Below are 26,310 nucleotides of genomic sequence, written 5' to 3' on the forward strand. Positions count from 1 at the left end.
CTGAATACACCGACAGGGATAGACGGTGGTGGTAAAGGTGTTGTAGATCTTCTTGGTGGCTATAGAGGCGTTGGAGGAGGTGCAGATCTTCTAGGTGGCTGTGGAGGCAATGACGGAGGAGATGGAGATCTTTTGGGTGGTTGTGGAGGCGATAACGGAGGAGGCGGAGATCTTCTAGGTGGGTTCGATGACTCTGAACTAGACCCATACTCGTCTGTGTTTTCATCAAAAATATATATATCGTGCTTACGCCACATGACGTAATTGCCTACATTTTTTGAGAGCCTTGTTTCGCCCGCATCTTCACGTATAACCTAGCGTATCCCTGTGATATCAAATGACTGTCAAAAAGAGAGTCCCTTCCACCCATTGCTCAGCCAGACCCCTAGCCACCATGGTGGGAACACCCAAAGTAGGCATGCCAAGCTTGAATGGTATGCTTTCTGTGATGTCATCCACGGGATGACGGATTAAGGTTTCTCCTAGAAGCTCCATTGACATGTAGCTTCTCAAGGGACCACCAGGGCTCGTGAACAAATCATTATTTGTGCTGACTAATTGCTCTTGCCTGACTTGCTCCCTGGCTTGCTGCATAGCTGCTGCTATTTTTGCGTCTATCATCTATCTCTCATCTTGCAGTTCTTCTTTTAGAATGCCCATCATTTCATCAATATTTTCTTTTCTTTGTTTCTTGTCAGTGTCAGTGTTTTGTTCGAATCTGACCTTCCAAGGCTTCAAACCCTTACCTCGTGTGCGAACAGTATTTTCCTTATTTCTCAGTACCAAGGTTAGCTCGTTGTTCTCCCTATCTGCTTGGAAGGAGCCCTAGGAACACTGGACGTGGATATCTCTAATCTTCTGCGTGACTTCCAGTTCTCGTTCGCTTTTGATGCATAAGCTTCCATCAATCGTAAAAGTAACCCATCTCCCATACAAATAGTTCTTAGCTCGGGAAATCCACTCAGTCGTTACAAGTGTGACACCGTTTTTAGTTACGTCTTCTTCTATCTTCTTCCACTCGTCAATTTTCGTAACATACCTGTGCAAGCCGGTATTGTAGGGGTATAAGTTCTTTTTGAAGTTGGTATTGTTTGCTTCACTTATTTTTTTCTTCCTCTGAATCCTTGTACTTCACGAAATCATTCCAAAAATCTTTCACCGTCAGATAATCATCCTAGTCTGGCATTCAACAGTTCAAGTGATAATCTCTGTACAATTTACTCTTAAAATTCTTAAAAATTCTACCTTTTATGACTATAGTCTGATGCTTTATTATGATCGTATGGTATCTTTTAGGGTACTCGAACTTTTCTAACAACTTACTTCGTATGAAATCCTTAATACTATCGAAAACCGCCCCACTTGTCACTCGTTTGATTGACGTGATCTCTTACGAGACATTCACATGCTGTCTTGAATGATCCGAGTACTGAAAGAGAGAGAGAGAAACTGGGGCCCGGCTTCAGACGCTTCCTTTCCCCTTCGTCTTCGTCTCGGTCGCCCACTCCAGCTCTCCTCTCGACCTGCGCAGGAATTGGCGACACGATCAACGACCCATCTCTCTGCCTGCCCTCGCAAATCTGCTCCCTCAAGATGGTAATCCCTGCCTCCATCCTCCTTTCTGGCAAAATTTTACCCCTCGCGTCTCTGTTTCCTCGATTTTGTTAGGGTTTATGAGCAGGAACATATGAAAGAAATCCAGGCTTTTTTGCTTCTTCCCTATCTTTTTTCGCGGAATTGACCTTTCTGTAATTCGCTTTTCCAGATTTTTTGCGTACTTGAATTGACTGCTCAAGCTGTTGGGTTTCGTTCACTGCTCGTGCAGGGGTCTTGCCCTTCGGTGAAGAACATTCTTGTGCTGGATTCGGAAGGGAAGCGCGTGGCCGTGAAGTATTACAGCGATGACTGGCCCTCTCTGTCCTCCAAGCTGGCTTTCGAGAAGGCAGTCTTCACAAAAACCCAGAAAACGGGTGCGAGAACAGAAGGTGATTTGCCATAAAACCTTTGAGCACAGTGTACTTTTGTTCTAATTGTGTGCTTCCTAGCAAAAGCAATATTGTGTTTTATCTGAAAAATTTATGTCATGTGAAGAATGGCCACCTTCGTCCTGGTAAGGTTGATTAGCTATCACGATAGAGCGGATGTACCTGGATCTCTTACACTACTGTTGGTTAAATTAGCTTGTCAAGTTCTGGTGGTGTATTCATGAGGCGCATTGCTAATTTCGACGAGGAAGTCAATTCATTCATTTTAAACCACAGGAAATCTTGATATATTATTAGTTATTACCCGACTTTAAGGAAGCCACCTAGTTTGAGCAAGTTGTACGTGAATAAAAAGAAATGCCAAACCAAAAGAAAGCAAAACAATATAAAGGAATCCTATGAGTCATCCATTCGCATTTCAGATCTTCTGATCCGCAGTATGTTGCCTTGCGGTCAATGTATTTTGCAAATTGCGATTTTTATGTATTCTTGCCAATTACGTTTAAATATTATCTATAATGTTTGAGTTTCCCATTGATTTTGCAGAAGAATATTATGCTCTGTTGTACTCAAGGATTTTGTTATTTTTCTTGACATTCACCAAGTATACAAAATTGTGGTGAAATAATGCACTTTCTCACTAAATATGCTGTTCTCAAGTGATGTCTGGTGCCAATTTTAAATGCATTGCTTCTCTCCGTTAAACATCAATTCTTTTTTTTGTAATTCCATAAACTCCTATTCCGTTTCATGAGAAAGCAAAGTAATTTACATGCTAGATTGTTTATTTCAAGTCAGCCATCTATATTCATCCAGAATTCTTTTCTGTTTCCTGTGTGCAGCTGAGATAGTAATGTTTGATGGTCATATCGTTGTGTACAAGTTCATCGGAGATCTACATCTTTTTGTAACTGGAGGAGAGGAGGAGAATGAGCTCATTTTAGCATCTGTTCTTCAGGGGTTTTCTGATGCTGTTGGCCGCCTTCTCAGGTTTTTGCTAACTTTTTTTTTTGTTGCACCTTGTCTTTTATTCTGTTCGATTCTGTTAGAATGTTTGCTCTTGTTAAACTAATCAAAGTTGGTCTCTGTTTTTCGGTTCCAGAAACAATGTGGACAAAAGGACCGCACTTGAAAACCTGGATCTTATCTTTTTATGCCTTGACGAAGTTGTTGATGGAGGGTAATTCCTGCCTCGCAGATGTTAAGATTCTGTTATTTTTATTTTATTGTTTGCGATTTTCTTTTTCTCCTAACATTGCAAAATGAAACTTGCAAGTACTGTTTTTTCTAGTGTTGCTATCATCATATAGGAATTCAAGTAGCATTGTGAAACTTGCAAAATGTTGTTTGCAATTTTCTAGTGTTGGTATCATTATATAGGAATTCAAGTAGCATTGTTAATTTGACAATTATCACATATGTGGAGTTTATGTTGAAGGCGAGAATAGAGGAAGGACTGATGTTGGTGATGCTTCATCGGAGGGTTACAGATAATGATTATATTGTTGCTGTTGTTGTTGTCAAGAAACTTCCTCATCTGATTTGCGCCTAGTGCAGTACTTTGTTAACGTGCTTACAAATGGTGCCCTCATATGGGCAGTGCAGTGATTACCTATTTATGGAGGTAAATAACTTTGTGGAATGCATGTCTTGAGCTGTTGTGGACATGAACAGAGCAACCCCAGTTGATGCAGAAGTGCTATAATGCAGAATGTTTATGTTTAGACTGTTAATTATTTGGTGAATTTTGATCTTGTAAATATTTTGTTGATTATAGTCAAACGGCTGTGCAGGATTGTTCTGGAAACAGATCCAGGTGTGATTGCTGAGAAGGTGTCAGGCCATGGATTAGAAGGAGCTGGATCGTTCACTGAGCAGGTATGTTACAGCACTGTTGTTTAGTTAATCTGATAATTCTGTAGTTCCAGGTGACCTATTTTATTTTCTACGTGCAGACGATAAGCCAGGCCCTAGCAACAGCAAGGGAACACTTTGCGAGGTCTCTCCTCAAGTAATGGCGTGGCATCCTTGGGGTTGAGTTGTTGACGATGAACTAGACTCGAACTCTCATGTTTCCTGCTGTAGATGAGCACTACATAGTTTGTGAGGAAGGAACTAGATTTCTTGAATCATTGTATGTGAGTTGGTGATCCTTTGCTGTGGTTGTCGACATATTGTTACCAGTTTTTTGGTGGAGCTTGACTGGTGATCAAAGTCTTCGTTAAGAAGGTTATGCACGGTGAAGTTGTTCTTGTCGTTTCACTTCACAGCCCTTGGATGTAGCGCAATCGAGCAGCTCTGCTACGCTGCTTGCGATCCGCAATTTTCTCCAATAGACATGTCAATGCTAAGATATTAAAGCCGGATTTTACAAGCTTAAAGACGTTCATGTCTGCTAATTTCACTATTTCAGTCTACAATGACCAAAAATGTTCATATCCTAAATAACCGAAATCCATTATCTAAAAAAAAAAACGAAATCCGCATTACATTTGTATCGCCTATTGGTACCTTTTGTATCATGTCGGAGAAAGGGGGAAAAACACAGTAAGAAACTGAAGGGTCGGAATCACTCCGGCAATTTGCTGCCGGGACTGCTAACGTACTGGCACAGCAGGTCTCTCTGCGTGACCGCGCTGTTGTCCGCCACATTGCTGACCTGCTGCCTGTAGCCGTCATCGTGGTTGTGCGATGCCGGCATCCCATCCCTCACGGCATCTTCAAGGTCGATCATTATGTTGGTGAGCAAGCAGCAGGCGTAGATGATCCTCGGCAGCCGGTGCTTGTCCGGCCTCCATAGCTCTCCCTTGAGAACCTGCCACCTTTCCTTCAGATTGGCCAGGGCACCTTGCACCACCATTCTTGTCGCAGCGTGCCGCTTGTTGAAGTCCGCTTTCTCTGGAGATAAATCATGTTCTTGGTATGGAGTCATCAGCCAGGGAAGGAGAGGATAGCTTGCATCCCCAACGATGTACTCTCTGACCATTGACCCTGCTGATCCACCAGGAAGCTCCATTTGCCCGTCCAGCCTTGCGCCTTTCTGGCAGAGCCTGTAGAAGCCTGAAGTACGCAGGATGCAAGAGTCATCCAAGCTCCCAGGCCAGCCACTGACGATGTCTCTGAACCGCATGTCAGGGTCGACAACAGCCTGCAGGACCATGCTGTTCCTATTCTCACCATCCAGCCAGACATTGCTGTTAGGTTGAGCTGAAGAGCACATGAGGATGTGCGTTGTGTCTATGGCGCCACAGCAGTTGGGGAGGGCCTGGATCTTTTCAAACTTTGCTTTGATGGTTGCCATCTCCTCGGGGTCAGGCCACTTCAGATGACCGGTGGCTCGCTCCTCCAAGCACTCAATGAACTTCCAAGTGATGTTTGAGATGGCTGAGTGGTTCATCCCGAAACGTGTTCCTATGCTCAAAAGTGACTCGCCGGTGGTCAGTCTTAGAAGAGCAACAGCGACTTGATCCTCCACACCTAGAATCACCTTGTCCCCAAACCTGAAGTTTCTGAAGCTTTGTGTCTTTCTTGTAAAGTCCCCTTTAATCAGAGAGCAAAGGTAGTCGAAAGTCTTCCTCGACATCTTAAAGACTGACTCAAAGTTTTGGCACTCTTTGGAAAATTGTCCTGTCAAGGGATCAGATTGAATCATAGATAAAGACATCATAATCTAATATCACAGCAAAAGACAACAAGTGAAAAACAAGAAAGGGTTAAAATCTGAATGATTTAAGTTTATGCTTTCCATAGTTTTGGGCAAAGAACATGTGTAAGACTTTACAGTGAGTTAAAACATAGAATATAAATGTTTTAGAAGATGGCCAGGAAATGTCAAGATAAAGCAGTGCATTGCAATAGTGGGACATGCAAAACAATCTAGCAGATCATAGATAAATATAAGGTATTATAATGTATGAATGCTCTTGCCATCATTATCAGAAGAGGCTAAGCTATTTTTGCAGGACAAAATTGTATGTGTGACTGCACAAGATACTTTATTCAAGGTTTAGGAGAAAATCGTCAATTGAAAACACACTGCACAGTTATAATAGGTAGCAAAGTCATCATGCTTTGACACTTCATGTGACCATCTGATTAAATCATACTTGATGCCTCGGTCTGCATCAGAGTTTGAACTGGTAACTCAACTGTATCTTTTTAGCAGTGACTTGAAACTCTGATAATATCACCATTCATAACGGGAATTGATATGCTTTCTGTCAGCACAAAGGCTTCCCAATGATTCAATTCATTTTTAACAGTAAGGGGATTGCAGAGAAAACACTTCTGGCACTAGAGAAAGTCTAAAATCCATTTTCTTAGGGCTTGCCATAGGTCTGACCAAAAGAGAATGCTACAGTTTGTTGATTACTATAGTCATCTACAGTATGCGTTTAGGCAACCATCTTTTGGGAGGCTACACCCCCTGATATCTGCAGTTTATACTCATGCGCCATATTATATCAGATTGTCTAATGAATGGTAAATATTGCTAGGATGATCCATCACATCAAATTTATGGTCAACTGTACAAATGAGACCAAGCAATGTAATTATCTGTTTCCTGATGATAGTAAATTCCAGATTGAAACAGTTTCTTTCTTTTCTTTTTAGCATCAAGTGCAATGGTTTCTGGAGTTCCTCCAACAAGTTTTTTAAGCTCATTGAACTAGTAGTGCATCACTCAAATCATGTAATTATGTCGTAAGAGGCACATGAATCATCTTCCAAATTAGCAGCCAATTACCGTTACCTAAAATACAGCAGCTATACCCAAATTGTGGATGTAATTAATTAAATCGCTAGGTAACCTTCAATGCACTACGCCCAAATAAAAATAGACTATGGAATTGGGGAAAACTATCCATGAACAGAAATATCAGTATTCACTAAAAAAATTAACAGCTAACTATTGTTGACTCAACAAGCTTCACCATCCATCGCAGTCCTGAAGAAGTATTAGTGTTTCTTCAGGATTTTTTTTTTTCATTTTGTTCCTTATTGGGAGGAACTCAGTTCATATGTTTCAAGCCAGAAAAGAATTAGTTCTCACGATACATTGACATCAACAGTCAAGCAACAGATTTTGGATTAAGTTGGCAAAATGTGCAAAATCAACACCATCTGTAGCATTAACACGCCTAAACACCACTGCACCCAAGTTCCACAGATCTGGAATGGACACGACGAGACAACCGACCCTCAAATGGCAAAACCAATTGTGCTCCCAAACAAACTGCTGCATTGATATCATCAGACTTGTGGCATTCACAAGCTGTTGGTGTTCAGGCCCTCAAAGCAATATGCCACGTCAATACCCGTGGCCTGAGTCTAGAATACGCCGCCCGGCGGTTCTTGCCTCTGTAGACCGCACAAGCCTGATGCCCACCAGCTCCAATAACCGCGAGCAAACAGCAGATTCATTACGCTAACCATCCGGATTAAGGGGCACCGTGAGAGCAGATTAAGCAACGCGCCGGACGCACACGCCATACAAGCAGTGCAAATTCAGCGACGGCTCTCCTGATCTAGCACCGCGGAATCCGTTGCACGAACAATCCTAAACGCGAGAGGTCAGCACACATTACCGGGGGCCGCTGCAAGATTACGCGCACGCGGCTGCGAGGTTGCAGCGGCCCAAGAACCAAGAAACGGGCACGGTTAGGATTCTTAGGAACAAAAGCGCACAGTGGTCAGAGACGGGGAGGTGGAAGACAGAAAGGAGGATGTATACCTGCTGCAAGCCTGGGGGAGAAAGCGCCCCACCAATCGCCGGCGATGGGCGGCGGCATCGGCGGCGCCTGGGCCGGCGAGGCCCTCTCGGGCTGGCGCTTCCTCCGCTTGGCCCCCCTCAACGGTGCCATGACGAGCTGAACTCCGGAGAGATCAAGAAAGCAAGAAAGGAGGCAACCAAAGCAGCAACCCCTCCTCAAACGACTTTAGCCTTGAAAGGTGTTTGGCTCCTAAACAGAGGAGTGGTAGAAGTAGTACTGCCGTTGCCTGTTGTTATGCAGTGGCTCCTATTGCCTGTTAAGCACGGCCATTCTCATGTGCCATGTAAACAGCCCCTGTTTCTGCTTCAGCTTCGATTTTCTGTGTAACTTCTTGTGTATGTGGGAAATGGGAGATGGCATGCAATGCAAGGAGGATCTTGGCAAGATTGGCTTGGAGATGAGGCTTGTTTGGTTGGGTCAAATCAAATGGAGTGGTATTGTATTCATATATATGGTCTACTTTTATTAGGGGCGGGTTCAACAGCTACGTAGCAGGGTGCGACACCCTTACACATGGGCGGATCTTCGGGAGTCCCCCTTATGCTCTGTTGCTTCATGGAGAGGAATGAGAGATGAGATGGAGAAGAAGAGAACGAGGAAGAAGAGGAGATAACTAGAAGAGCGAGAAGAAGATAAGCCCCTTTAACAGTTTATCCTACGTCTGCCAATGCCCTTACATACCACCATATCACGGCTTTCAACTTCTATGAAATAGCTACTAATTGTTAGTTTTATTTGTGAGCACCACCTAAAATTTGATCATGTGTAGGTGTTGTGAGAAGAGAGAAAATTATTGTGCTCTTTGCAACTTCGGAAAAACAACAGGCGCAAAACAAAGTGTTCTATTGAAAAGATTTTTTGGTGAGTTGCCTCCCACATGAAGGAATGGATTTTTTTTTAGAATACGCACAGAACTGCATGTCATGTATTAAAATAAGGGGGCAAAAGTCATACATGTTACATGGAACTGATCGATGTCCTGTTGGGCTTTTATGGTTGTTGATGACGGGTTTGGTATTTCTCGTAGGGTACATGATGGTTAAATTATGAGCAATGCTTTTCAAGGTGATTTGGACTTCTTGCTTAAAAACAGTTAATTTGGACTTGTAGTGACCCAACGCTCAATCCAAGACGTGAACTCATGCACAAAATGATTCGGGATTCGATGTGGTAAAATCAGGCAAATTTTCACGATTTTAGTTTGGTCGGGATTTGGATTTGCTCGAAGAGAATACTGTTGCTTGTAGTAACCCTTTGACTCGATCGGTGTACACATAAAAGCACTGTTCATTGTTCTGCATGATACTGATTCATTTTTATGGTGTCTGCTCAATTCATTTAATCCCATAGTATAAATATGTAAATCCGTTCTGTAAAAAAGAACGTCTCTGTATCCTAAAAAAAAAAGTCTCTGCTCTCCGTGAACCTTGATTTGGTGAGGGTCACAACAAAAAAATCCAGTGGTGAGGCTTGCAGGCCCGGCCTGGTAGCGAGCTGAGCCTGCTCGCCACGTGGCATCACGTGTCAGCAGCGTGTAAATTAATTAATTTTAGTTATCCACCGACCCTTTAATTTAATAAATAATACTATTTTTAAATTATTTAATTTTAAAAAAAGTAGTGTTATTAGTGGAATAAAAAGGATTGGCGAGTACTAATTAATTGGATGCGCATCTTCTGATTTTATTTCACAAAATCACCAAAATACACAGTAATATGAGTCTATATGAATAGTACTGTCGGTGACATGGGAAACAGAGGTCCCTGAGTCCCGAGGCCAGGATAGCAGAATGTCACGTGGCGTCTTCCCTCGGGGACCATCTCTCCGAGGCCCAAGAAGACCCAGTTCCGGGAGGGGGTGCTCAGGGCCATGAACAGTGATCCTCGAGTATCCATAGTTCCCCGAGGATCCGAGAAGACACAGTTCCGGGAGGGATACTGTCGGAGAGTGAACTCCTGTCGCAGGGATCCCGAGAGACCCCTTTTTAGAGATTCGGTCGGGGGGATGATCCTGGAAAAGCTTGTGTGGAAAACAAGCGGGAACGGAAATAAATGCGATGGCTAGTGGGTACGCCGGGTTTTAGACAGGTTCGGGCCGCACGGAGGCGTAACACCCTACTCCTGTATGAGCGCTATATTTATCCTTGAAGGGGATTCTTCAAGGAGGTATCTGGTTCTAAGGGGAGAACTGTTTACAAAGAGCTTGAGGCTCTTATGTTCCAGCTTAACTTGAGCTGGTTCGAGTGTCTGTTGATCTATCTTTGGCCTGGCTCGCCGGAGATTGTTGGTTATCTGGTCTCTTGGTTGTCTTGTGGTCGGGGGCTGTTCCTCTCCCTTTTAGTGTTCTCCATCCTTTCCTTTTATAGGCGCGCCGACCTCAACATATCCTGAATGGGAAAGAGGGGACGCGAATGCCAAGGTGCCACGGAGAAAGGCGTAATCATTTCATCTTGGCGAAGTGACAGGGGCGGTGGAGAAATGCGGCGCGCATTCGACCACCAGCCGCTGCGGAAGCCTCTGGGCGCCATGAAAGGGGCCCACCGGGCAGCCTCAGAGGTGCCCGGTGCGCCCACCCTGTCTTGTTCTTCTGCCAGGGCAGGGTGGCAGGCCGAGCGCTTCGATTCTGGCAACGTTATCCCGAGGCACCTGGATGAAACGGGACGGGACCCGTGCATTTAATGGACCCACGCCCCCCTGCCAGTGCATGGCAGGGTCTGACACTGGGGCGTGGGCAGCTGAGAATGTCAGGATGTCTGGATGTCAGACCGCGCGTGCCTATTAAATGCGGCATTGGGCCTTTGACTGGATGACACCCTGACGACGGGACCCTTCGGGTTGTTGAATGATCTTGTGCGAACCTTCGGGGAACCGAGTCCTCGGGGGCTACCACGTGCAGCCCCGAGCACTCTCTCCCGAGCACTCGAGTGAGACCTTCGGGGAACCGAGTCCTCGGGGGCTGCCACGTGCAGCCCCGAGCACTCTCTCCCGAGCACTCGAGTGAGACCTTCGGGGAACCGAGTCCTCGGGGGCTGCCACGTGCAGCCTCGAGCACCCTCTCCCGAGCACTTCGGTGGGACCTTCGGGGCACGAGTCCTCGGGGGCTGCCACGTGCAGCCCCGAGCACTCTCTCCCGAGCACTTCGGTGGGACCTTCGGGGCACCGTGTCCTCGGGGGCTGCCACGTGCAGCCCCGAGCACTCTATCCCGAGCACTTCGTTCTTAGTATTTGGGCCCTGCAGATCATCGGGGAACTAGGGTGCTCGGGAACCAGAGGCGGCGGCCCCGAGCACCTTCTCCCGGGACTTAGCTTTTTCTTACCTTGCAGGGTGGTGACATGTGGTGGATGGCCGGCCTGGCCTCGGGACTTAGGGACCCCTGGTTCTGAATACACCGACAGATACTCAGGGTCATGAACAGTTGTCCCCAAGTACTAAAGTTCCCCGAGGACCTGAGTAGAGCCAATTCTGGGAGGGGTGTTCGGGGCCATGAACAATGGCTTCCGAGTACCCGGAGTTCCCCGAGGACTCGAAAAGAGACATATCCGAGAGAGGGCACTCGGGGCTATGACCAGTAGTCCCCGAGCACCCGGAGTTCCCCGAGGACCTAAAAAGCCCCTTGCCGGTGGACCCCACAAGGGCTCAACGGTGAGGTGTCAATTGGTGAGAGGCCCGATGTTGCATTTTAGAGAGAGCGTGGCCTGTCACTTCCAACCACTCCCCCCACTCCTATCGTACTGAGTACGTCAGTCCCTGCCACCGCCTGGCAGGAAGGCGTGGGGACATTTAATGCGACGGGTCCCATCGCGCGTCACGCTGCGGGGCCCATAAAGGAAACTACTTGGAGATATCGTCGCTGGGCTCGAGGCATATCACTTGCCCCCCTGCTGTCGATGACATGGGAACCAGGGGTCCCCGAGTCCCGAGTCAGGATAGCAGAATGTCACGTGACGCCTTCTCTCGGGGACCATCTCCCTGAGACCTGAGAAGACCCAGTTCCAGGAGGAGTGCTCGGGGCCATGAACAGTGGTCCTCGAGTACCCGTAATTCTCCGAGGACCCGAGAAGACACAGTTCCGGGAGGGGTGCTCGGGGTCATAAACAGTTGTTCCCGAGTACCTAGAGTTCTCCGAGAACCCGAGTAGAGCCAGTTCCTGGAGGGGTGCTCGGGGCCATGAACAGTGGCCTCCGAGTACCCGGAGTTCCCTGAGGACTCGAAAAGAGACATATCCGGGAGAGGACGCTCGGGGCTATGAACAGTAGTCTCCGAGCACCCGGAGTTCCCCGAGGACCTGAGAAGCCCTTTGCCGGTGGACCCCACAAGGGCTAAACGGTGAGGTGTTAATTGGTGAGAGGTCCGATGTTGCATTTAAGAGGGGAGCATAGCCTGTCACTTCCAACCACTCCTCCATGCCTGTCGTACTGAATACGTCAGTCCCTGCCACCGCCTAGCAGGAAGGCGTGGAGACATTTAATGCGACGGATCCCATCGCGCGTTATGCTGCGGGGCCAATAAAGGAAACGACTTAGAGATATCGTCGCTGGGCTTGAGGCATATCACCTGCCCCCCTGTTGTGTCAGACCCGCTCTGACCGAGCGGGCATGCGGGGTTGTTCGGCAGCTGCCCGGTGGGCCCCCTGCACCTGCTAAAGTTGGCGTAATGAGCGACAGGACCAGTCGAAGGCGCATTTTCAACCCCCTATAACATCAAACTGCAGCCCCATGATGGTTACTTTCCATTTATGACTCATGGGAACTCGTGCCCCCGTTTCTGAGCACACCGAGCCTTCCCAACAGGATAAAAGAGGGTGCACTCCGGAGAAGGAGATAGACAGCAACAAGCCTAACAGGCGAGAACAAGCAAGAGCATACGGCAACAGGTCTTAGAAGTCTGAGAAGCTGAGCAAAGGTTCACCAAGCTCGAAGCAAGACTGAAAGCTCTAGACTTAGACTGAAAACCTTGTAACATAAGAAATCCAGAGAGAGCTATTCCAAAAGCATTAATAGCATACTCACAGGAGTAGTGTATTACGCTCCGTGCGATCCAAAACTGTCTAAAATCCCTTGATCATTTACTCTCACTAACAGACGATCATCCGTCCCGCCTACATCTCACATATTCACATTAAATCCACGTACGAGGTGGATCCAGAATCAGTCTCCTGACCGAATCTCAAAGAGGTCCCTCAGGATCTCCGCTCGCGGTGTTTACTCACCGATAAATACCTTACCACAATTTACTGTAGTAAAATACTATAGCAATTCTACTATTTATAAAGATACTGTAGTACATAACATGATACGTCCGTTCTGGATATAACAGCTACGATACTAATATATACTATTTATACTCTGACTTTGGTGATACTAATCCTAATTAATTTGCACCCGTACGCGGTAGGTGGGGGCGGCGTTGACGCGTCGTCGTCACGGCGTGTGGTGGGTGAAGGGAAAGCGGAGTGGTGTGCCCGCCGCGCTTCCAGTTTCCACCCGCCTCGTTCGTGCCGTGCTGTCCACACGACGCCACCGATCCATCTATTCCCCTCTCGTCTCTTCCGCGCTCATCTCCCTCAGCTGGTCTGCAAAGTCTCTCCAGGAACTCGGCGAGGTAACTGCTCTCCACACGCCTCCCTTTCCCCGTCTTCTCCCACCTCCGCTCCTCTCGTCGCTGTTAATCGGACTCCCCCCGCAATTTTCCACGACGAGGAGGAAGGAGGTCTTGTTGGTGGGTGCTGGTTGCTGTTACTCGCAGCTGCTTTCGTTGATTGATTGATCTGTGGGGATCTTCGTAGGCATAGGCTTGAACTAATCGGGGTCCAACTGGGGTCGGAAGGATTTACGCGGTGGGTGAATAGGGCGCGATCGATTCGATTTGGCACGGGCGGATCTGATTGATTTCTCTTGTGCCCGTGAATCGAATCCGTTGGGGGCTTGCTGGTTCGTGAGGTGTAGGCAATTTAGGGATCTGCTTCGCTTGCCTGTTGGGAGCCGGTCGGTCGTCCAGAGGGGCGTGTGGAATGGGGTTAATTCGGATGCCATGCTATGCGATTTGCGTAGTTGCCCAATCGATGGTGGACGAGGGCAAGCCTTGTGCCCCTTACAAGGGCTAAAGGTAACACGTCGATTGGCGCATGCCATACGCAGGCCTGCCTGTTGTGTGGTTGTCATGATTAGCCTGTGGGTTCTAGCTCGTGATTTGCCAGGATAACCGTGGTAACCTTGGGGTAATGGTCATCCAAGACTTATCTTGCTGCAAGTTGATGAGGGTCTCTCGGATTAGAGATGAGGCGGCAAAGACAGGAATTATGTAGGAGAGGTGAAGAGGAGTTTAGTATGCCCGTTGAAGAATCACAATATGGCTAATGCTTTGGCATATAATTCGTATCCAACTCCTGTGCAGGAGCGTCCGTGTCTTTCACGTGTTCTTGAAAAAAGGAACTCCCATTTAGGAGCGACCAGCTTATGTAAGAAACTAAAATAGCTAATCAGTCCATGGTTACTCTTTGGCGCTGATCATTCTTAAAGCACACATCAAATCTTCTTTTATGGTAGCGCTTGGCCCTTCATAAAAAACATTAGTCCAGGACCATAGTCTTTGTCGCTCCGCAACCAAGTGTCAGCCTGTATTCGCTTCACAGTAACAACTCCAGATCTCTTGTTGGTGCTGCTGCATTCATCAGTAGATAATATCATGCATGTCTATATAATAGCATTGCAATGTTTAAATCACACTGCACTAGGATGCCTATCTATCTTAACAGTTTGCTTTATATGCATAAAAAAGCTTATATGTGCCTTCTGCTCATCTCTAACCTAGTAGCCTTTAAATCTAGTTATGTACGAAGTAAGAAGTTATTAGTGCCATATTTAGTACACATACATGCATTAATCTAGCATGACTTTGAATAAGTGTTTCTAGGACATTGCTCTCCTTGTATGGACAGTACCACCAAATGTTGTTATGACCATTTATTTTTCGTTATATTTCTTATAAGATACTACAAAATCACGGTTAATGATAAGCAAGGGATCAATATTTCATTTTCTGTTGCCAATAGAGTAAAACTACTGTATGTTGCTTGCATGTACATCTGCAAGACATTATTAGATGTTAATTCTTACTCCAGTCATCCCTCTTTCACGTGTTTGTGTGTTGGGAACTTGGTCTGAGTTCTTTCATTATCAGGTGATAATATGTTTTTCGGCATGCTTCTGCCGTAGTATGTTTAATTATGTATGTTAATTTCCTAGACCTCAGTTACTCTTCTGGATGGCATTCAAACTACTTTTAGCATCACTGATGCATAATATTAGTTTTCCCAATCCTCATCCTGGATCAAATACATCCAGGCTCCGTGGTTAATTCTCATTTGATTTGGCTTTTCTCAGGATGGAAATGTTTTTCAGCAGCTTTCTCGGTGAATCATCACTGAACGTTTTTGGTCATCCAGATGTTGAGAGATGCCCATTCCTAAGAAACATCAATGGAGCTACAACCTTGTCATTTTCTTCTGCTTTGCCGGTAGTTGTAAGATCTGCTTCTTATGGCCTTTGTTGACGGCAGTGATCAAGGTCAGTGGTTCATCTGTTCCTTGACAATATATGCTATTATGCAGGCCCGAGGAGGCAAGGGTCCGATTTTTGAGGATGGGCCAGGCTTTGAGTCAGCATTCAAGCTTTTTCACGGACGAGATGGAATAGTTCCCCTTTCAGGACGATCATATGTGCCTGATGAGAACCACAATGAGAGCATTGATGCCACGCCTGAACCTGCTCTGCCGTTTAATCCATTGGCTGCTAGAGCTGCAACAATAAGTCTATCAGCATTTGGACCATTTGGTTTTAATTTCTTCAATGGCAAGGGCAAAAGGCAGAACAAGAAGCCCAACAATCTAGATCAGTCCCACAAGAAGCCCAAGACTCCAGATCAGTCTTCCATGAAAGTATGTTCTGACACTTTCCTTTCATTATTTCTGTCATTTCATTTGCATCTGATTCTATGTTTATAAAATGCTACTTCTTGCCATCCAAACATTACATGGCGATATCTATGGCCTAGTGTTGTTGATCAGAAAACCATAGTGCATCGCGTTCTGCTTGCTTTAATCTATTCGATCAGTTTCCTCACGCTCTTCCATGTATTCTTTACAGCAGAAAGGAACCAATCCATCATCGCACGAGGCGTTGAGCAACGAATGGCTGGAAAATGGCCAGTGCCCACTTGCCCGGTCTTACCGGGCAATGAGTGGTGTTCTGCCCCTTGTTGCCAAGGCTTTACAGCCACCAGCTGGTATGAAGATCAAGTGCCCACCTGCTGTGGTTGCTGCCCGGGCAGCCCTTGCACGAACTGCCCTTGTGAAGTCTCTCCGACCCCAGCCCCTGCCTGCCAAGATGGTAGCCATTGCTCTGCTGGGAATGGCAGCAAACATCCCTCTTGGGGTGTGGCGGGAACATACCAAGAAATTTTCCCCTCAGTGGTTTGCAGCTGTCCATGCCGCTGTTCCGTTCATTGCAATGCTGAGGAAGTCTGTTGTGATGCCCAGGACTGCAATGGCATTCACCATAGCAGCCTCCATCGTTGGTCAGACTATCGGGTCGAGGGCCGAGCGCATCCGTCTGAGGGCTCTGGCTGCAAAGGGTGCTGGTGATTCTACAACAAATGGTGTTATGTATCCAAACATGAATGGGCATTGCAGCGACACTGAGGGCAAGGCATGGGATCCCCTAGCGACAAAAATGGGGGGCTTAGCTACTAGGAGTTCTCCTGCGCCTACCCCTGGTATGTGCTTCTGATCATGTTTTGCATGAAATTCAGGCAAATCGCTGATGAGATTATGCCAGAAGTACTTTATCTTATAGTGTCATGTAATTGCCTTGCTTGTCCCTGAAACTGAGCTGTCTGTTGGGCGAGTCAAGTGTAATAAGAGGTGCCACAGTTCCAGTACCACCGGTCGTTATGTTGTTATGGTCTTCAGTTCATGCATCTGTAATTTGATGCTGCTGTATTGCTATTTAACAATCATATTGTGTCTGCTTTAAAAGAAAAAACATATTGTGTGCAACTTTGGATGAACCATTTTGCGAGCTATTTTGGGAGCTTTGTGTCGGCTTGCCTGTTTCCTTGTGTGCTGCCAAATGCATTTCTGGTTTGGTTTTGCTGAATGAAAGATCTACCTTGATACAATAAGTGAGATGATACCCAGTCTGTTTGACTCTTGGTTAATCTGTGGTGCTATTTCTCACTCCTGTAATATCGCTTGAAGCTATTACATGTTCTTCAAAAATGGAAGGAAAACTAAATCGTCTGCTATCATTTGATCAGTTGAAGCTATCTGCAATCAGTGTCATCAAATGCTGGAACCATGAAATGCGGTGCTTCTCTGAATTGGCCATGGAATAATTTAGTACCTCCTCTAATGCCTGAGTATGCGAGAAAGTATGCTGCCTTTTTCTCTTGTGTCTGTCATTAGTTCAAGATACCATATGCCAATGCCATAGGAAGTAAAATGGAACCTTTGATCCATGGTTCAAAAATAAGAGGAATCCCTGATCACTTGCTTTTCGGTACTGGTACATTAAACTTAAGAAGGCCACAAGCAAAAGAATGACATTCAGGACAGAACTATGATTAGGAGAGTGAGATCCTCATTTAGCCTCCCGTTCCCCCATCTACAGTACAGACAGGCGAAGAAAAAAAGGAGTGTCTTGCGTATCAGCGCTGATCTTGCCGCCCCTCCTCCGACAGCCTCTCTGGCTCGGGGGAGGTGGGGCGATTGACCACTCGCGTAGCTTGTAGTTTTTATAGGTTAATTTTTTTTTTGTCAAGCTGTCGGTGATGACTCCATGGTGGCTTTTGTTTATCTGAACTCTCTTCAATGATGACATCATCTCCGGCGAGATCTCTAGGGAGAGCTGTGTGAGGTATGTTCGTGTGTGCGTGTTGCAAATGGTGTGGGGGGGGGGGATATCTTTGATCCTCCTTTTGTTTTAGTTGAATGTGGTCTTGTGTTGCTACGTTGTTGGTGTTCAAGCCGGCGATGGTAGCCTGTTGGTCTGGGTCTCCATCCTACTTGTGGCCGAGGGTGGTGGCGCCAATGGATCCGGTGATGTGGCCTTTGATGTTCATTGAGTAGGTCAAAGGTGTTTCGGCTGTGGTCCAAGACGATGGTTCTTATGGCGTTTCCATGATTTGGGGCTTGCCATTAAGGTCGGTTGGATGACTGTGCTTCGACGTCGGTGGTCTGTGTTGTGCACTCATGCGGGGCGGCGATGGTCGACGTCGGTGGTGGTGGAAGAAGATGACGAGGAGGCCCTCGATTTATTTCTTTGTATTTGATGTTCTTCTCAGGGGCCTAGATGTAAAATGAAATGTAATGTGGTTATAATTTAATATAAATCCCACCTTTTTTAAAAAAAAAGAACTATGATTCTACCGCCCTTCCAAAATTAACAACTTATAGTGACAAACAATGTAGCCTCTATTAGAAAAGGGTATATTTAGCAGAGCTTTCATAACAGTTTTCCGGTTAGAATTAGAGAGAGTTTTGCCAAACAGTAGCTTTTAACTCTCTAAGTGAAAACATCAGTTTTTAGCTCTCTAAGTGGAATATATGTGAGTGATTCTCTAAAATTAACTAGAAGCTGCGAAGCTAAAAATAATAATTTTCACTAATTCACTTCCCGCGTAGAATCACTTTCTGTATATAATTTATTTTAGAGAATCAATTTTCTAAAAAATTACTCTCTATAAAAAAAATAAATCAAAGAGGTCTGATAAACAGAGCCTAAGTACCAACGAGAAGCCGAACTGCCGGAGCGCTGGACCAGCCACGTGTGAACGGACCGGAGCCAATGGTGACATGGAAATAGGCGAGATGGCTCACGATTCCGGTCAAAATCCAAGTTTCTCAATCCCGCCGGTCTTGTTCCTCTCCCCGTGCGCCGGCTGGACTAGAAGTAGATGGATACGACCATCTTTCGTCCCGAGTCGTGCACATTTCTGCTCCATCAGATGGCAAATCAACCTGACATAGAACTCAATTATAATCAACTTGCCTTCTGACTGGATACTGGCGACATCGCCATGTCACATTCCACTAGTTTGCTACAGTAAGGGGTAGGCCTAGACGCAATAATGCAAGATCCAGGTCGATGTCCCAGAGGGCCGAGCAAACGAATTGACTTGTGGGCCTTGAAATATACGGCCCCGTCACAAACGCGTCTTCTTCCAGCCGGCCTAGTTCGTCCATCTCTGTGATCCGAAACTAGATGGTCAACATAGTCCTCTCAAGAAAAGGTGGCGTTCAAGAAAGTGATACAAAATAGAAAAATGGCAAGATCCACGTTCTTCTTGCTAGTATTTTGAATTCCAATCCAAATTTCATTTCATCCATGCAGAACGTTGAATGCATTGATGATCACATGGTGGTATCGTCAAAGCAGGACATGAGAACCATTCACTCCTAACATGTGCAGAAAGCCGGAAACCCGGTGAAATTTCCAGTTTACAACCCCTGTGCCTTTTCCACTCTCATCCTCTACCTTCCCTCTGCCTTTTGGAACACGCAAGGACCACACAAGTAAAAAGAACCCTTGGAAACTCAAAAGTCAAATATGCTCACATGTCAAAATGTTGGCCTGTTTCTTTTCCTTCTTGATTATTCCCCCTCTTGTAATTGGGAAAAATGCACAAACCCCCCCATAAGTCACTCCATTTTTGAGATCCCCCCATAAGCCATTTTGTTGCAAAAACCCCCCAGCAATTGTTTAATCCAGAAAATAGGTTTTCTTTAATATAAAAAATATGTAAATTCTTTAATAATTTAGATAAAGGTTTTAAAAATGATTCTTTTGGTGAAATAAATAAAATGAAATGTTTTTAATTCTATTAATCTTATATATATGTTTTTCAATGATAAAATAAATATTTTAATTATGTCCCTTAGAGGAATAAGGATATAATTTTATTTATTATTTGTGTTCACAAATAACGACAAATCAATGGAGACTGATGCTAAATCTTACCGAACTCTCTGCATCTACGGAAGAGAGGCCGAGCGCTGGAATATGGCCAAGTGCCATGCCAATGGGTAGGCCGGCCGGACAAATTAGAGAAGATTCTCTTTATACCATTGCAACTTATAAGTTTGCCTTATGTGTTATCTAAAATCAAAAACATAGAAAACCTAGAAAAATTAAAAATTCCCTTTATTTTCTAATTATTTACCATTTTTCCATAATTAAAAATATAGAAAACCTATTAAAACATTATTCTAGATTTTCTAAATTTTTCTCATAATTAAAACATTTATTTTATCATTGAAAAACATATATATATATAAGATTAATAGAATTAAAAACATTTCATTTCATTTATTTCACCAAAGGAATCATTTTTAAAACCTTTATCTAAATTATTAAAGAATTTACATATTTTTTATATTAAAGAAAACCTATTTTCTGGATTAAATAATTGCTGGGGAGTTTTGCAAATCTAAATTACTGTTGGGGAGATTTTTGCAACAAAATAGCTTATGGGGGAAATTTAAAAAATAGAGTGACTTATGGGGGGTTTGTGCATTTTTTCCCTTGTAATTGCAAGCCGTTACAACTTACAACCTGCTTCTCGATGTGACGGCATGCTTGTTCCAGCAACCCTCCGATCGCCACGGCGGCGAAGAGGGCAGCCAACAACTCTATCAGCTAGCTACTACTCGCCAAGTATTTTACTTCTAGGAGTACCAGCTTTGCGCCAGGCCTGTCTAGAGCAAGGCTCGCATCAGCATGACGACCTGTACATCCACATCAAGCGACTGGGCAGTGCTCCAAGTTGACTTGTACCAGTGGATCCTCCAGAGGAACTCTGCAAACAACTCGCTTCGGGGACTTGTACTTTGCTTTCAGCCCAAGAAAAGTGCATAACAAAATGCAAGGAAACGTCATGAAACCCGAACCGGGAGAAATTCCGCGTTGGATTTTTATATTTCTGTCGGCTGCCGCACGGGCGAAGTGACGGTTCGTCGGCTCCTCTTACACCCTTCCCGTCGCTTGGCTTTCGCGCACCCATGCGTCACACCTTACGTCCGCCGCCGTGTGGGCTCGCCGCGACCGACGTGGTCCGATCGCCCGCCGCGCACTAAACTATGTGTTTCTTCCTGGTAAACGCCGACGGATTAGGCCGCTCGATCGCCTTGCGGTTCGGCCGGGAAAGGTAGCATAGAGCCGCCGTCTTCTGCCGTGAAGAAATGGCCATTGCACTTTTGATTCGTCAAGATACGTACGTACAGTCACCGACTAAATAGTCAAGATAAGCATGTACACAAGCCAAATACGAATATTCATACACAAGTGGATGAATATATAACAAGTGCTCTAAGTCTCTAACTAACTGATCCACGCGCTCACGGAGAGTGATATTACGTTCTCCAAACGAAATTGCCAGGTGACGTCTAGGTCTAGCACGTGCCAAGCTATCCTTGAACAGGTTAAGTGATATTATGTGTTCCCTTTGCTATGAAGCCACGCTCTCCTTCGTTCAGCACCTGGCTGCTGAAGTGCTGGACCGGTGGGAAGTCTACAGAAAAACTGAGGTCCAGACGCGGTCACATACGTAGGACCGAGTTCCTGCGATCGGTGACGCCGGGATTATCCGTCTGAAATCTCGAAAAGCTTCTGGAGGCGCGCAGCAAAGCAAGCAAGCGTTTACGTACCAAACCATGTGTTCCGACCCGAGGCGCCAACGGGTGACTGACCAGCAAATGTGATACGTACGAGTGCGACCGCGTCACGTTTCTTCGTGTCCAAGCCTGATCCAAGTGGTGGCTTGGCCAGTTCGCACGCGCACACCAACCCTGGCGTGAACGACTCTCCCATCACATCTTCCACCGGTAGCCCCATGCTCCTGTCCAGGTCCAGTCACAACTCACAGCTCGTACGCACGCACGGCTTGGCTCGGTTTATATATATCAACTGCGCGATGCGCGTGCGTTGGCGGAATTTTAGTTCGTTGCCCGGTCCTTCGTGATGACGCTGACGAGACAAGAAGCGGAGGAGAGCAAGGAGATGGACAGCCTGCGGGTGCACGCCGACGCGCTGCTCTCGCTGTCGGGCAGCGCCAAGCCATCTACGACTTCGCCGGCTGCGAGCAGGAGGGCGATGGCGGCCGAGGGCGTGTTCGAGTGCAAGACGTGCAGCAAGCGGTTCACATCGTTCCAGGCGCTCGGCGGGCACCGCACCAGCCACACGCGGCTGCAGGCGCGGATGCTCGGCGACCCGGCCGGCGCCGCGGCCGAGAGGGACAGGGCGCGGGTGCACGAGTGCGCCGTCTGCGGGCTCGAGTTCTCCATGGGCCAGGCGCTTGGAGGCCACATGCGACGGCACAGGAGCGAGGCGCCGCCAGACGCGGCCGACGGAGCCGCGCAGCCGGACCAGGCCATGCCGGACCTCAACTTCCCGCCGTTGGAGGATGACGGCGGCAGCGATGGCCAAGGTCAAGAACAATCGGCTGATAACAGCTCGGAGCCTCGGCTGCTCAACCTGCTTGTGTAGCGTGTGTACATATACGTGGTGATTCGGCGTTGTTCATGCATGGTGACTAAATTTTTTGAACCTGAACATGACATGCATGTAATTCTTCGTTAACTGTAGGTCCATAGATTCTGTTCCTGGATTCAGTTGGTTTTCCCTTTGTAAAGCTATTGGTCGATTGCAATTTATTTGTTCTTTCTTTTGGATTGCAGTCAGTTTTTACAACAATCAGAATCTGATATGTAATCCGTATCAATGGAAAAGTTACTGCCTTCTGTTTTGTGTTCCAGTCAGTTTTTTTATCGGACTAAGCAAAGAAGAAATCGACTGGAATTTTGTTTCATTCCAGTCATTTTTTTGCTATTGATGAACCAACACAAAAAGACAACCAAATTTGTTTGCTTTTAACTAATTTCATATTGTTATTGCTATTCTTTAACAAACTGATCTAACAATAACTAAGTGCATTCAGTTATTGTACACCAAAATGAAATATGCACTCAATTTTGAACGGGAAAAGTTGCAGAACTAGGAAAATCAACAAAGGAATCAACAAACCTATGCAAGGAGCTAGAAGTGACTGCACACTACAAGACAATGGTACAAATCAGTGTACCGTCTATGGCATATTCATTAGTTTTCAGTTTTCACACAAAAAACATGCTCTAAAGAGGTATTCCACACTAATTATGCAATTGACTGCACATAATCAGCAAAAATAACAGGAACAAACACGTCGTTACACAAGGAAATCCATACAAATACAATACAAAAAGAACTATAACTTGTGTTTGGATAACTATAACTCTAATTTCTTGCAGGGCCCATACAGCAAATGAAGCAAAGAACGTTATGTCAATGCACATCATCACAATGGCATCGAAGCTATCGAGATGTGAGAATTATTTTATCAAACATCATGTTCCTAGAAATAAAAAGCACTAGAACATTAAAAATCAACAAGTTTCAAGGTAAAATTAGTGTGATAAAAATGAATAGCTATATGATGAAAAATGTAATACTGACCAATTATGGCAAAAGTATTTTCACATATTACTAACAGTAAATATCATATAAACTAATTGCAACCAAGCCACTATTTTCTTGTAGTGACCTGCCTAATTTCATTGCACAAGAACAATTTGACATAACTAGATTTCGAAGAACATATTTTGGTTATGTCATTTGCACAAGAATATACCGTAAAGTTTGCTTCTCACATTAACATACATAACACATAGACATACACTCGACAGATCAACTACTGAACAGTTTCCTTGTCTAAAAAACATCATTTATCTTTAAAAAAAACTGATTTGAATCAGAGCTACAAGAACTAATCCGGATGAAAAATTAGAGCTACAATGGAATAAAGTTTCATTTTTCTTTTTTTTTCTTAGACTCGTAGGAGAACTGCATATTATTTCATTAAAGAAGAAAGTAACAGACTGAACAACAAAAACCTCAACACAACACAAACAAAACAAGCTATCATGGGTCAAGATCCAGCCCAAGACCCAATAAGACCGACCGACCCAAAAGCCCACTCGTGGATACTGTTCGCTGCACGTGAACAGTACCATGTGTACTATAGCGGTAGCTGGGTCCACAACGTTTCTTGGCCGTTAAGTAGATTGTTTAGGGGCCAAGTTAGCTCTCTATATAAAGAGAGACAAATTATTAATAAAGAGATAAGCAAGAATTAAAAGGGAAATCTTTCTTCTTGTCGTCCGAGCGCTTGGCACCTGGCCAACCCTCACTCTCTCTAACATCGTCGACTCCTTGCGCCCAAAACCCTAGCCACCACCCACCATATCCACCGGCGACCTCCGTTGTCACCATTCCCCTTCTCTCCTCCCTCTAATAAACAACCACTACTACATCTGGTATTAGAGACCACTCTGACGTAATGGATTTTGTTGGAGGGATCGATCCTGCAGTCAACTCAAGATCTACATATTATATGCAATCAGGACGGACTGAATCGACCTCGACAACGACAACCGCATGTTCGGTCCTCACATGAACAGTGCCTGTGGTACTAGTCAATGCGTGAACAATACCCTTGCCGCTGTTTTGCCTGTGAACAGTTCCCATGGCGCTCTGATTTCCTCCAATCTTTATGCTCCACTCAGGTCCGATCATGTGCCCTCGTGGACGGATATTTGCAGACAACTTGAGAAATTTCACCGTGAATGCCAACAATGTGTCGATGAGTTGTTCGCCGTCTTCGCCACTCCACATAATTCAAAGGAGACGCTTGGGATTTCATGCCCCCTACCACAACAACCATAAGCCTCATATGCATGTTACAATAAGGATGATCTGCAGCAAGCTGCTTCACAGCCGACAACCGTTATCCTGCAAGATGCCATCGTCCCATCATCAGCAGCTTCATCGGAGGTCATGACCAACACTTCTCGACGACCATCGGCAGATGAACACTCCTGCAACATTGCCTACACGTCGAACATCAGTGTTCCCTCTACGTCGATCTTCCACCCTATCTCAACGCCAGACGATGCTGCCCATGTCTCCCTAGATGTTCAGATCGTGCATAACGAAGAACCTGTTATTATGGCAACCCCTAGTGTTCAGGAGGAACACACGGATGCTACACAAGATTCTGTGGTGTCCGTGGTCATGGTGTCCCTCACCAAAGCTTATGGCACTTCAGCAGTTGCAGACTCTCGTTTGCCACTTGCGACCGACTTGGAGATCATACCTAGGGCAGGAGGCTCTAGGGCATCTCCAAACACCGACCCCATATGACTACTGCCAATCAAGCGTGTCGGAGGATGAACTCCTGTCGTAGGGATCCCGAGAGACCCCTTTTTAGAGATTCGGCCGGGGGGATGATCCTGAACGAGCTTGTCTGGGAAATAAAATGGGAGCGGAACAGCGGCCGGTGGTGGGAGATGGATGGGTGATGATCGTCCTAGTGCAAGAAAGATGGGTGCACCGGGGTTTAGACAGGTTCGGGCCGCACGGAGGCGTAACACCCTACTCCTGTGTGAGTGCTATACCTTTCCTTGAAGGAAATTCTTCAAGGATGTATCTGGTTACAGGGGATAGCTGTTTACAGAGAGCTTGAGGCTCTCGTGTTCGAGCTTGGCTTGAGCTGGTTCGAGCGTGTGCGTTGTCGGGCTTTTTTCTGTGAACGTCTGAGTCTCTCCTTCACGTATTCTCCATCCTTTCCTTTTATAGGAGCGCCGACCTCGACTTATCCTGAATGGGAAAGAGGGGGCGCACGTGCCAACGTGCCACGGAGAAAGGCGTCATCATTCCGCTTCGGCGAAGTGACAGGGGCGGTGAAAAATAACAGCGTGTATCCGACCACCCGCCACTGTGGAGGTCCTCCGGCGCCACTCAGGGGGCCCGCCGGGCAGCCGCAGAGGTGCCTGGTGCACCCACCCTGTCTTGTTCTTCTGCCGGGGCTGGGTGGCAGGCGGAGCGCTTCGATTCTGGCAACGTTATCCCGAGGCACCCGGGTGAAACGGGACGGGACCCGTGCATTAAATGGATCAACGCCCCCCGGTCAGAGCATGGCAGGGTCTGACACTGGGGCGTGGGCAGCTGAGAATGTCAGGATGTCAGGCCGCGCGTGCCTATTAAATGCGGCATTCGCGTCTTTGACCGGCTGACACCCCGGCGAGGGGACCCTTTGGGTCGTCGAACGATCTTGCGCGAACCTTCGGGGAACCGAGTCCTCGGGGGCTGCCTCGTGCAGCCCTGAGCACTCTCTCCCGAGCACTCTGGTGAGACCTTCGGGGGACCGAGTCCTCGGGGGCTGCCACGTGCAGCCCCGAGCACTCTCTCCCGAGCACTCTGGTGAGGCCTTCGGGAAACCGAGTCCTCGGGGGCTGCCACGTGCAGCCCCGAGCACTCTCTCCCGAGCACTCTGGTGAGACCTTTGGGGAACCGAGTCCTCGGGGGTTGCCTCGTGCAGCCCCGAGCACTCTGGTGAGACCTTCGGGGGACCGAGTCCTCCGGGGCTGCCACGTGCAGCCCCGAGCACTCTCTCCCGAGCAC

General features: G+C 46.4%; 4 protein-coding genes across 8 annotated transcripts; 3 read left to right on the plus strand and 1 right to left on the minus strand.

Annotated features, from left to right (window-relative positions):
- Positions 1 to 1,411: 1,411 nt before the first annotated feature.
- On the plus strand, positions 1,412 to 4,222 carry LOC133909109 (coatomer subunit zeta-3-like). The gene is made up of 6 exons (XM_062351395.1): positions 1,412 to 1,596; positions 1,826 to 1,985; positions 2,828 to 2,975; positions 3,088 to 3,165; positions 3,779 to 3,863; positions 3,941 to 4,222. Exons 1-6 carry the CDS (start codon positions 1,594 to 1,596, stop codon positions 3,998 to 4,000), a joined length of 534 nt encoding a protein of 177 aa, XP_062207379.1. The 5' UTR covers positions 1,412 to 1,593; the 3' UTR covers positions 4,001 to 4,222.
- Positions 4,223 to 4,242: 20 nt separating this feature from the next.
- LOC133909108 (protein ALP1-like) lies at positions 4,243 to 8,425 on the minus strand. Its single transcript, XM_062351394.1, has 2 exons — positions 7,720 to 8,425; positions 4,243 to 5,612 (listed from the first exon to the last, which is right to left on the minus strand). The coding sequence occupies exons 1-2, from the start codon at positions 7,847 to 7,849 to the stop codon at positions 4,555 to 4,557; spliced, it is 1,188 nt and encodes a 395-aa protein (XP_062207378.1). The 5' UTR covers positions 7,850 to 8,425; the 3' UTR covers positions 4,243 to 4,554.
- A 4,772-nt stretch (positions 8,426 to 13,197) lies between these two features.
- On the plus strand, positions 13,198 to 16,840 carry LOC133909110 (uncharacterized). Of its 5 annotated transcripts, none has more exons than XM_062351397.1 (4): positions 13,198 to 13,360; positions 15,142 to 15,280; positions 15,369 to 15,695; positions 15,904 to 16,840. In XM_062351397.1, the coding sequence occupies exons 2-4, from the start codon at positions 15,143 to 15,145 to the stop codon at positions 16,543 to 16,545; spliced, it is 1,107 nt and encodes a 368-aa protein (XP_062207381.1). In that variant the 5' UTR covers positions 13,198 to 13,360; position 15,142; the 3' UTR covers positions 16,546 to 16,840. The 5 variants fall into 5 exon arrangements, with proteins under 5 accessions (XP_062207381.1, XP_062207383.1, XP_062207384.1 ...); XM_062351399.1 differs by having other exon boundaries at positions 15,907 to 16,840; XM_062351400.1 differs by having other exon boundaries at positions 15,142 to 15,274.
- Positions 16,841 to 21,647: 4,807 nt separating this feature from the next.
- LOC133910155 (zinc finger protein 1-like) lies at positions 21,648 to 22,567 on the plus strand. The gene has a single exon (XM_062352671.1). It carries the CDS (start codon positions 21,775 to 21,777, stop codon positions 22,297 to 22,299), a length of 525 nt encoding a protein of 174 aa, XP_062208655.1. The 5' UTR covers positions 21,648 to 21,774; the 3' UTR covers positions 22,300 to 22,567.
- Positions 22,568 to 26,310: the final 3,743 nt, after the last annotated feature.

The sequence above is a fragment of the Phragmites australis genome, chromosome 2, assembly GCF_958298935.1.
Source record: "Phragmites australis chromosome 2, lpPhrAust1.1, whole genome shotgun sequence".
Lineage (NCBI taxonomy): Eukaryota > Viridiplantae > Streptophyta > Magnoliopsida > Poales > Poaceae > Phragmites > Phragmites australis.